Source organism: Ipomoea nil, unplaced genomic scaffold (assembly GCF_001879475.1).
Source record: "Ipomoea nil cultivar Tokyo-kokei standard unplaced genomic scaffold, Asagao_1.1 scaffold0482, whole genome shotgun sequence".
In the NCBI taxonomy this organism is placed as follows: domain Eukaryota; kingdom Viridiplantae; phylum Streptophyta; class Magnoliopsida; order Solanales; family Convolvulaceae; genus Ipomoea; species Ipomoea nil.
Genome location: NW_017616910.1, coordinates 1,316,227 through 1,328,450, shown reverse-complemented (window position 1 = coordinate 1,328,450; position 12,224 = coordinate 1,316,227). Strand labels below are relative to the sequence as shown.

At 33.6% G+C, this 12,224-nt stretch overlaps 1 protein-coding gene across 1 annotated transcript; it reads left to right on the top strand.

Moving 5' to 3' along the window:
* The first annotated feature begins 9,154 nt into the window (after positions 1-9,154).
* LOC109173446 (putative ER lumen protein-retaining receptor C28H8.4) lies at positions 9,155-11,991 on the top strand. Its single transcript, XM_019322678.1, has 6 exons — positions 9,155-9,554; positions 10,181-10,380; positions 10,713-10,853; positions 10,943-11,023; positions 11,533-11,660; positions 11,768-11,991. The coding sequence occupies exons 1-6, from the start codon at positions 9,326-9,328 to the stop codon at positions 11,811-11,813; spliced, it is 825 nt and encodes a 274-aa protein (XP_019178223.1). The 5' UTR covers positions 9,155-9,325; the 3' UTR covers positions 11,814-11,991.
* Positions 11,992-12,224: the final 233 nt, after the last annotated feature.

The window sequence follows — 12,224 nt, the reverse complement described above, 5'->3', positions numbered from 1 at the left end:
AAGGGAATAAACGATGGCTTCTATTGCCGGTAGAACTTCGCCACGTGCTTCAACTCGTTCGGAGGTATGAAGATTTTCTTCCCCAACATGATCAAGTGGATACAGGAAATAGATAGATAGCAGAGTGCAGGTCTTCTTCTATGAGCGGCACTAGCATGCAACAGTCCACGTGGCAGCCTGGGCGCCACTGCTCATCTCCCCTCTGTATTAATGCTTACATGTACACAGACCTCCTTCCCCATCTTTGTATTCCCAAGAATTTTATTGCCTTTCCATTTTGTATTCTCTGATTGGGTGCATTTTCCCTAGGTTTCTGTAATGGGGTTTGTGGCTCAAAAGGTATGTGGGTGAGTGGGTCTTTCTTAATTTCTGGTTTCCTTCATTGGGCAATCTTGTTCTTCCTGTTTGGCTGATCAGAGCTGGTCTTCTGTGCTTAGGGTACTAAAAATTTGAAATATAAAGCTTGATCTGTATATGTTTGCTTAGAGATTCAATTGGCAGACTGTCTAAATATGATCCTCAAAATCTAGTTTTTTTTTATCTGTCCGAGGAAGAAATTATGCTAATTCTTGGACTGAAATCATTCATGGGAAAGGGTTAAGTACCAGAGATTCATGAATAAGGTTGATCAGAGCATGTTTTCGGGCTTTTGTTGAACTGTTTGTTTCTCCAAAGTCGTCATAATTTGCTCATAATGCGCCGGCAAGGATTTCGTCGTCTTGGTTTCACGACTGATGATCGTCGAACTCAAGAGAGCCAGCTTCTGACGTGGTATATTTGCCTATAGACCAAAAGTGACCATTTTACCCTCCCAAAAAATTAATAAACAAATGAAATTGTTTTTCCGGCGAAAATCTACCGGCAAATTAGCCGGAAGGACTTAATGTGTAAAAAAAACATACTAAAAGGACTAAATCTGTTAGTTTTAAAAGTCACGAACTGAAATTACCACTCCCCCTATAGTTATAGGACCAAAAGTGTAATTTTCTCTAATAATAATAATAATAATAATAATAATAATAATAATAATAATAATAATAATAATAATAATAATTGTTTTAATATTTTTTTTTAAATATAGATGTATTTTGTGGAAATCATTCTAAAAACGTTATGTGAAAATATTGTAAATTGCAATGTTTATATTTTCAGTGGTTTGGAACAAATTGTTAGCTTTGAACTATTGAATAACCAAAACACTTTCTTTAGCATTTTGATCTTTGGGTTACATTATATTTACCAATCGTCCAATATCTTTGGGTTACATTACAATTAAAAATTTTAAATTTTTACTACATCTAAATTCCTTAAATTAGAAATTTCTTTATCCATAATAATTTATTCAACAATAATGGTTGAACTAAATGAACACTGAGCAAAACACTTAAATGACTGGTACCGTACATTTTTTGTGTCTTTTGTTATAAAATTATACTTTAAAAGCATAAATTATGTACTTGAAACAAATTAGTAATTATGTTTTATGTTATGAGTTTTAATGTCTTGTGTTGTGAAAGTCTGTAACTATGAACATAAGTTATATCCCTAAATCAAATTTATAAAATAAATAAGTATAGGATATGTGTATTGTGTATTGTGTTGTGATTTTTTGCATCTTATGTTATAAAATTCTTTACATTACCACATTATTTTCATTCAAGGTTCACAATCCTTTGTGAACCTTAGTTCATGATATAAAATTATAAATTGCCTTTAGACGAGGTGTCCGCAAATTATGCCATGGAATCGTGTTCACCGAGAATGGTGAATACAAGGCAAAACGACGTCGTTTTTAGGCCAAAAAAAAAAAAAATTCGCGGATGTGGAGTTAACGGCGCGCGTTTGATCAAATTATGAATTTTCTGTTATGAGATTATGAATTTTATGAAAATTCATAATCGCATAACAGAAAATTCATAATCTCACAACAGAAAATTCATAATCTCACAACTGAAAATTCATAATCTCATAACAGAAAATTAATAATCTTATAACAGAAAATTCATAATCTCATAGTTCCAAAGTGAATGTGTAAGCATGGTTCCAAAGTGAATGTGCAGGCATGGATTCATAATTTATGAATGTCCGTGATTTCGGACGGGAATATGTAGGCATGGTTCCAAAGTGAATGTGCAGGCATGAATTCATAATTTATGAATGTCCGAAATTATGAATGTAATGAAAATTCATAATCTCATAACAGAAAATTCATAATCGCATAACAGAAAATTCATAATCTCATAACTGAAAATTCATAATCTCATAACAGAAAATTCATAATCTTATAACAGAAAATTCATAATCTCATGGTTCCAAAGTGAATGTGTAGGCATGGTTCCAAAGTGAATGTGCAGGCATGAATTCATAATTTATGAATGTCCGAAATTATGAATGTAATGAAAATTCATAATCTCATAACAGAAAATTCATAATCGCATAACAGAAAATTCATAATCTCATAACTGAAAATTCATAATCTCATAACAGAAAATTCATAATCTTATAACAGAAAATTCATAATCTCATGGTTCCAAAGTGAATGTGTAGGCATGGTTCCAAAGTGAATGTGCAGGCATGGATTCATAATTTATGAATGTCCGTGATTTCGGACGGGAATGTGTAGGCATGGTTCCAAAGTGAATGTGCAGGCATGAATACATAATTTATGAATGTCCGAAATCTTTGTTCACCTCAAATTAAAGTGAAACCGCAAAATGTGAAAATAAAGAAAAAAAGTCACGCAATTAATTTAAAAAAAAAAAAAAAAAAAAAAAAAAGATAACGGTGTACTAACACCGTTAGAACCGTGTTCACCATGAATGGTGGACACGGTTCCATGGCATAACGTCTGCGAGGTGTCACTGTGGGCCATTTCATTACAAGGAAGATTTGTGGGTGGGCCCAATTGAATCAATCACTCTGACTTCTGAGCTAAAGAGCTAGTGAGCTTGCCAAGGGGGCAAATTATGCTGGTGCATACGGATGCAAAAATGACGTCGTTTTAATAAAACGCGCGTCTCCACTTAAAAAAAAAATCAGGTTCGATTCTCAGCAACAACATATGAACTAAAATTCCATAATCAATGAACTATAATTTCATAATCGATGAACTATAATTGCATAATCTATGAACTATAATTCCATAATCGATGAACTATAATTGCATAATCGATGAACTATAATTCCATAATCTAATCTATGAACTAAAAATTCCAGAATGAATGAACTAAAATTCCATAATCTATAAACTAAAATTTCAGAATCAATGAACTACAATTCCATAATCGATGAACTATAATTCCATAATCAATGAACTATAATTCCATAATCTACGAACTAAAATTCCAGAATGAATGAACAATATAATGTTGTTGCTGGGAATCGAACCTGAACTTTTTTTAAAGAAGAAACGCGCGTTTTTTAATAAAACGACGTCGTTTTGGCATCCGTATGCATGGTGCATACGGATGCACAGCATAACTACCCTGCCAAGTGCTGACCACCTAATTTTTGTTTTTTTTTTTTTTTTTTTTTGTGATAAGGAGTATATTGTTTTGTTTTTCTTGCTTACCAAGAAAACAACGGTAATGTTACCCCCCCCCCCCAAAAAAAAAAAAAAAAAAAAAACAACAACGGTAATACTCCGTAATTGTTTTTATGGATATACGAGTATATAATTATATATGGCTCTTTCCTAATTTCTTATACTTCATCTTCTCATTCTGTTTTCTGTACTTTCTCTGTAACAATAATGGCTGAGCAAGATAAAAAAGCAAGAAAAATTCGATATCAAAATCGAAAAATCAATGTTCTGAAAAAGAGTAAAGAATTATTTACTCTTTGTGATGTTAAACTGTGTGTGGTTATTGTTTCTCCTGATGGAAAACTGGAGACTTGGCCCGACAACATTAATGACGTGAAGGCGGTTCTGAGTGCCGTGAAGGGAAGTCGTAAATCCATCCGTTCTGAAAATTCTCGAGAAAAGAAAGGCGGCAGCGGCGGAGATCCCGGCAGGTTGTGTTCGAGAATCAAGATTCCGAAGTCCGATAAAGGCAAGAAAATCGACGTAGATCTAGAAAATTACGGTTTTGGGAATATTAATGCTGCAGGTGTTGTGGAGGACGAGGTATTGTATGACGTTTGTGGAGCCGATCAAGAAAATAATAATCCCAACAATTTTGGAATGAGGCTTGTTGATATGGAGGTAAATCAAGCGCCCACTTTTTCTTCTTCTTATAATTATGGGAATGGGAATGGGAATGGGAATGGGGAGAGTAATTGTGAGGGATTTGGGAACTACGACATTGGAGATATGGTGACAAATCAAGGGGAGTCTAATCTTGGTTATTATGGTTGTGGAAGTTATCATCATCAGCAGAATGAAAGTGGGAGTAGTAGCAGTTTCGCTATGAACCCTAAAACCCACTTTTCTAATCTGCAGCCAAATCAAGAACCCTGCGATCCTGATCATTTTTATGGAAGAAGATATCATCATGATGAGTATGAGATGGGGAGTAGCACTGGGCTCAACTTCTCATATCAAAATCCCAGTTCCATTGCTTATCATCAAGAACAGCATGATAGTACTGGAGTCAATAATAACTTTTGTAATATGGTACAACCCACTAGTAGTCTTGCTTATGAGCAGTATGCGTTTGGGATTTGGGAGTGGCAGCAGTAGTGTAACTTCTGTATTCTACCTTCCAAATCAACATTATCGTCCCTGCTAATGTTAGTTTGTGAACAGTTTAGTTTAGTTTTTTTTTAATAATGAATTCTTAGTTTGATTCTCTATTTTCATCACTTCCTTTATGGTGAATCTGTTTCTGGTTTTGTTCAACATGTGTGTAAATCTGTAAAAATGACACATATTGCTTACAAATTCTACATTGTCTTAAATCAAATTTTAATAATAAGTAGGTATGTTTTTTTTTTTTTTTTGAATGCTACTGACTCTATTACATTGTAGGTATATAATTGTGTGTGATTTTTCATATTTTGTGTTATAAAATTCTATACCATACCAATATGAAATTTGTATCTCATTATTTTAATCCAAGGTCCATAATGCGATGTGGATCTGAATACTAATCCATGACATAAAATATAAATTGCATTTAGCCGAGGTGTCAGGATAGTTATTGTATGGGTCACGGTTCAAAAATGACGTCATTTTGTTTAATTTAATTTTCTTTTTTTGCGCTTCCAGCTGCAACGTACGTTCGTATAACTCATAATGTACATTATTCTAAAATATAATGTACATTATTCTAAAGTATAATGTACATTATTTTAAAATATAATGTACATTATATTATCCCAGATATTTCATTTTTCTAACACATAATGTATATTATTCTAACACGTAATGTACATTATTCTAATACGTAATGTACATTATTCTAATACGTAATGTACATCTCATAATATACACAATAATGTTTTTGGACCGTGTTCAACACAATAATTCTGTGTGCTGTAACATGATGTTTGAAAATTCTGCTGCAAGTATGTAAATTATGGGCTGTTTTCTATCCTGAATTGCAGTATACTCAACTCTTCTACTAAATCTTCAAATGATTTGACTGATTTTAATTTGCTAAATTTAGTCTATGCTTTTAAATTGTTGATGGATTGCCAATCAACTGTAAGGGTCAATCTGTAGTTTTATTTGTTAGTGTTTTTTTTTTTTTTTTTAGGGGGGAGTCAGATGGGATGTTTTCTCAACTAGGATACACTAGAATTTCACATATCTAGGTAAGTTGGAAGAAACTAACATCATCTCATCATTCACACACTCTCTGTGTGCAGTTTTGATGTCTAAAGGTTCAAAAGGTGTAGTTTAGATACATCTAAAATTCTAAAATTTTGTTCACTTAATGGAGTGAACAAATTTAGTACGCAACGGAAGAAACCTTTCGAGCAGGCTTCTGGCTCCAATCCGTATTCGAGTTACGGTAACTCCAAAAGAAAACAATATAGCGAAAGAAAATGAAGGACTCTACAATATAAATGATTTCTGCATACCTTTAACATTATATAAAATACTATATATATACTATCTCACTTCCTAAGATAATGTAATTATAATAATGGAATGACTAATTATTCTCCTAATTACCAATTACACATAAATGCTAATTATTTTCCTAATTACATATATAAGACAATATACATTATTCTTGATACAAGATCAATGCCCATCAATGGCGTATCACTTTGATTGGAGGGAATGGAATTACAATCCCTTTCAATCATGGAATTGCAATTCAACACTTTGTTACTTTAATTTCATGATAAATTATCATTCTATCATTCCTATGATTATTATATTATTATACAAGAACATTTTAGTATCTATTTACTTCTTCATTTTCAATTCTCATTAATTCTACTCCTTTATACCAATAATGTAATATTTGTTTACATATACAAAAATAACTGTAGATACAAAATATGTTAATTGAAGGTACAGAATTTTTGTATCAAGGTTCACAATGCAATATGAACCATGGTCAATGGTATAAAAATATAATTAATAAAGCCAATCATATTAACTACGAGATTTGTTGACAAAGAGAGTATTCAAATCACACAACAAATTGAAGTGATAACTACCTCGCAATGTCCTTGTTTGACAATTAGCAGTTAGCGGTTAGCGTTAGTGGATTTGACTAGCGAATTATAGAAAAAATTAGTTGTTTAGATTAACATGTAAAATGACATAAGGGTATACATATATTTAATAATAATAATAATAATAATAATAATAATAATAATAATAATAATAATAATAATAATAATAATAATAATTGTTTTTTTAAAAATAAAGAAAATATATAATTGAGCCAATCATATTAACTACTTGCTGGATTTATTGACAAAAAGAGTATTCAAATCACACAACAAATTAAAGTGGGAAACTACCTCACAATGTCCTTGTTTGGCAATAAGTAGTTAGCTCTTCAATATTAATATATATTTAATTTAATATTTTCTGTCCTAATTTTTATTTGCTCTCCCTTATGTCTCGTATTTGGTTTCAACCATGCCAATACAATTATAATATTGACAATTATAATTAATCTTGGCTATGTTATCTTGCATTCGTAAACTTAGAATTACCTATTTAAATACGCAAATTCAACATTCAATTATCTATGCATGAACAATTCCAATATAATCTTGCCTTAATATACTTTAAAGTACTTATTCAAAAAAAAAAAAAAACATGGGGTATTATCACAATCGAGCAATGCGCGTAAAAATTATTATATATATATATATATATATATATATATATATATATATATATTTGTATTTCATTAATTATTGTCTAATTAGTATCATATTTCAAATTATCGCTTGTTAAATATAAAATTTTGTAGGGAAAAAAAGGTTAAATAGGAACTTCAAACTTTACATTAAAGTGTAATTAACCCTCTAAACTTTTGAAAATTGTAATTAAACACTCTAACTTATTAAAATTTATCAAATAACTTCAATTTATATTTTGCGGTAACCAATAGGTTACTATACAAGGCGCCGTTGACCGTCATTAATTGCTAACAAAATGAATAATTCTTTTAGGTCGTGGAATACACATTGATAGATGGGGACGATGAGCTTGTGCTCATCCTTGGCGCCAACTAAAGTCCTCGTCCTCAGTCCCACACTTGTTCTTGGTACAGTCAACCTGATGGTTTAGGACGTAGTTTGCCTATCTTTGAAAATAACGATCTAAATTATTTTTACCATGTTTTTAGAAGATCTTTGGCTCTTTACCATATATGAACCAAATAAAACGGTAATCAATTAGTAAATTTTTAAGAATTTAGTTTTCTTATTTAGACGAACACATTAAATTCTCTAATTTATATAAAACTCCTGACAAAAATTGTAAAAGATTTGTAAGTCATAGTCAAAAGAAAGAATTAATACTTTACAATTGACTTAGTCCTTTATTTTTGAATTTCATACACTTGTTCTTGACTATTCATATTGGTCCGAGGTTGACATTTGAATCATAAAATTAACACATATAATCCTCATGTAGGATCCATAGAAGGAATAAAGGAAGTCTCTCAATATATTCCAATTGCACTTCTCATCGTCGTCTTAATTCCCACTTGCAAGCAATTAACAAGTTGCTAACAAGATCATCGCTACTTCATACTTTCCACCCATTAACCATTTAATCACCATTATAATTCGATAAAATCACATAAGTCTAAAACAAATCACACTATTATTTACAAAAAGTAACAACTTCAAACCACTTCAAAGGAATATCGTAATTCGTAAATAACTCACTATCACATCACATTGGAACACAATTTATATGATGAATTAATTCAAAATAAATTCATAATCTTTGTTTTATTCACAACTTAAATATGTAAGGTTGCCAAGACCTTGTAGTCTAATGGCATCAAGGTTGGACTCCTATATGGAAGATTGTAAGTTTGAGCCTTAGTGGACAGATATCAATGATTCTGTCGAGATTGAGATTCAATCTTTTTGGGAAATATGTAAGGTTTAAATCTTACCTAAAATGTGATGATTTACATCATCCCAAATACTCTGTTGGGATTCAACTTTTTTTGAGAAATAAGTAAGGTTTAAATCTTACCCAAAATGTGATGATTTACTTCATCCTAAATACTCTGTCGAGATTGGGATTCAACCTTTTTGAAAAATATTTAAGGTTTAAATCTTACCTAAAATGTGATGATTTACATCATCTTAAATACTCTGTCGTTGAGATTCAACATTTTTAGAAAATATGTACGGTTTAAATTTGACCCAAAATATGATAATTTATATCATTTCAAATATTCTGTTGTAATTGAGATTCAACCTTTTTGGGAAAAGAGGATAGGAACAGATTGCTAAAATTTAGGCCAATTTATGTAATATACTGGTAATTTAGGACTATGCAATGAATACAAAAAAGCAGCAGCATCAAACAACGCATTAATGTCATACCAAAAGTCAAAAAAATCAAAAAACTGTTACAAAATGTAGTATTTATGGGCGAAAAAACACTATAAATATATATACGAACGTGTCAAATTATTATTGGATTTTCCACGTAGCCGGTGGGCCCACTCCCAACTGCATGAAATCTAATTTCGCCTCGTGTCAACCCAAACACTCCCTCTCAATCTCCGCAGTCCGCACTTCCCCCTTTCCGCCAAAACCAGAAAATCGAAACTCCTTAAAATTACGTTTGCCAAACGCATCCTCTCTCTCACTCTGCAAATTCATCCTCTCTCTCTATATATATATAGGTGTATTATAGCAGAGGGGGTGGGTGGTGAAGATGGGTCACAAGAGGGGATCATCGCCGGTGAACACGTTGTTTGCATGGGTGAGGAGGCAGTCGATGAAGGTGAAGGCCGGCATGGCGGCGGTGGCGGCGCTGGCTTTGCTGGTGGCTCTCAAGCACTCCATCGAGGACCACAACCACTTCTTCGTCGCCTCGGAAGTTATCCACTTCGCCGGCATTTTGGTCTTGATTTATAAACTCATCCGCAAGAAGAGTTGCTCTGGTATCACAGACTTTATGCTCATAATCGTGCTCTCTAAATTTGGCTTTCATCTTAAATTCAATTTTCCTCCTTCGATTTCATCGAATTTGTTTTCGATTTTACGTATTTGTTATGAATTGTTGATATATTTAAGCAATTCCAGAGTTTTGAGTTCAAGCAGAACAATTGATTTCCCATTCACAATTCTATGACATGTTTTCTGCCTGATTTTCTTCTGTTACCAATACTATTCTGTGTTCCAATTCCGCTGATAAAGTGAATTTCACAAGCATTGATATGAAAAGGGGAAAAAAGATTATGTTACTCCGTATATCTGTTGACTATACTCTATGTAGAAAAATTGTAGAATGTCTTTACTGGTCTGTACTTGCTTTAAAAGGGGTATCCTTGTCCAAATTCTTGCCCACAAAAAGCGAAATCCACTCCCTCTCAGGTCCCACACCACGCCCGAGTCCCGACCCGAAAGTGGAGGGTTAAATCAAGTGACTCAGCGGTTCATTAGGTTGGAGAACCAGTGACCCGTGCCCACAAGATATGAATAGTTAAATGGTTGAATAGTTTGTATCTCTTGGGCTCTTATTCTCAACCTTTTATTGGTTAATCTTTCTTCTATATATTGTTTTCAGGACTCTCACTCAGGACTCAGGAGATCACAGCTTTGTTTTTAGCTATAAGATTATGCTGCAGCTTTAGTATGGAAGCTGACATACACACCATGCTAGATTTTGTCACGCTTTTGTCAACTCTGTGGGTTATGTATATGATAAGATTTAAGCTGAAGTTTACATACATGGCTGAGTTGGATAGCATGCCCATATATTATATTGTAAGTAAATTTATATCTTTATTTCTCCCACCTTCTCATTGTTTTGATTTCATGTTGAAATGTTACATTATGCTTGGTATGTTAGAACTGCAACACATTTGAATTGAGCTGAAGATTGTAAAGGAATGGAGAATGGAATTGATCTTATTTAATTAAAGTTAGTTCAAACCCGAGAATTACTTTGTTTCCTGGATACATTGAAATCACCATTTCTTCAGTGTAGAAAGTAAAAAATTAAAAGTTGGATGCATTATGTTATTAGCTTCTTGAGCCCTGTGAAGAAGAACTATGTGAGTATTGTGTTTCACTGTTTCATGTGTTGCTTATTACAGATTGTCCCTGCTGCAATCCTAGCTGTGTTTGTCCATCCATACACAACTCATGTGCTGACCCTGCGAATGATGTGGGCGTTTTGTGTATTCTTGGAATCTGTCTCAGTGCTGCCTCAGCTTCGCATGATGCAGAAGGCAAAGGTCTATACCTATTTCGTCACACTTTACCTTTTAGGAATAATCTTTCCCAGTGGAATGTATTTAACTGTGTCTACTTTCTTGTTTCTCAGATGATTGAACCATTTACAGCCCATTATGTATTTGCATTGGGCATTGCAAGATTTCTTGGGTGTGCTCACTGGATCATTCGGGTAAGCTCAAATCTTCTGAGCTATCTTTGTGGTGTCCTCTCATATATAAACCCGCTTGAGTTTTTCTTATGACTTGTCACCAATACCCGAAAGTATCATTTTTTGCTCAAATGATTTTGAAAATGATAATGAAATTAGAAGATCTAATTTAAGTCATTTCCCTTAAGAGAGGTTGGGAGTTCGAACCACTCTCGTATGGAAAAACCAATCTGGTCAGCACTTTACCCTTTAATTGGGCTGGCCTGGTGCGAATGAGGATTAGTCTGAGTATGGTGTGGGCTTAAAGGTGCTTCCTACAGTTAAGGTCTGCTCATGACACCTCATGGCCTGACCAAACAAAAAAAAAAAATTAAATAATTTCCTAGGCTTAAACGTGCCTCCTACAGTTAGGGTCTGCTCATGACACCTCATGGCTTGACCAAAAAAAAAAAAAGTTTAAGTCATTTCCCGAACACGCCCTAGTGCTGCATCCCTTGATGTTGTGTCAATCTCCCACCATTTCTATACAGATGTATGAAACTCGTGGTGGATACCTGTATTTGGTTGGAAGAGGATATCTGTGGATACCAACAGTGTTTTTATCAGAAATGGTTCAGACATTCATTTTGGCAGACTTCTGCTATTACTATGTCAAAAGGTGAGCTAACTGATGCATTTTCATTCTCTCTTTAGCTTTGAAGTCATCTACAGGTGTGTGCCTTACAAGTTCTCACATATATTCTTGTTTATCTTTGTGAAATGCAGTGCTGTGAACGGTCAACTTCTCATCACCCTTCAGTCACCAGTCTAAAACTGTAATTTCTTCATGTTAGCAACTGTAACATTTGCTCTGGGGTTTTAAGTTATACATGTAGCTAGGTGTGCTAGTATCATACAAACAATTGTTTGTAAACAGCAAATTATACTAGTGCCTTTTGATGGAATTGGTCCCCATTTTATGAATTGATATAATGTGTTTTTTTTTTTTTTTTTTGGTTAATTTTTTGGGTTATGAAGAAAACTTGCCCTCACTACTAGGGATGTCAATTGTACCCGCACCCGACGGGGAACCCGATTCTCCGCCCCTATGGGGACGGGGATGGGGATAGAAATAGGGGATCGGGAATGGGGATGGGGGCAATTTTGAATTCCCCGCCGGGGACGGAGATGGGGAGTACTCTTCCCGGCCAGCCCCGTCCCCGATGTATGTATGTATGTATGG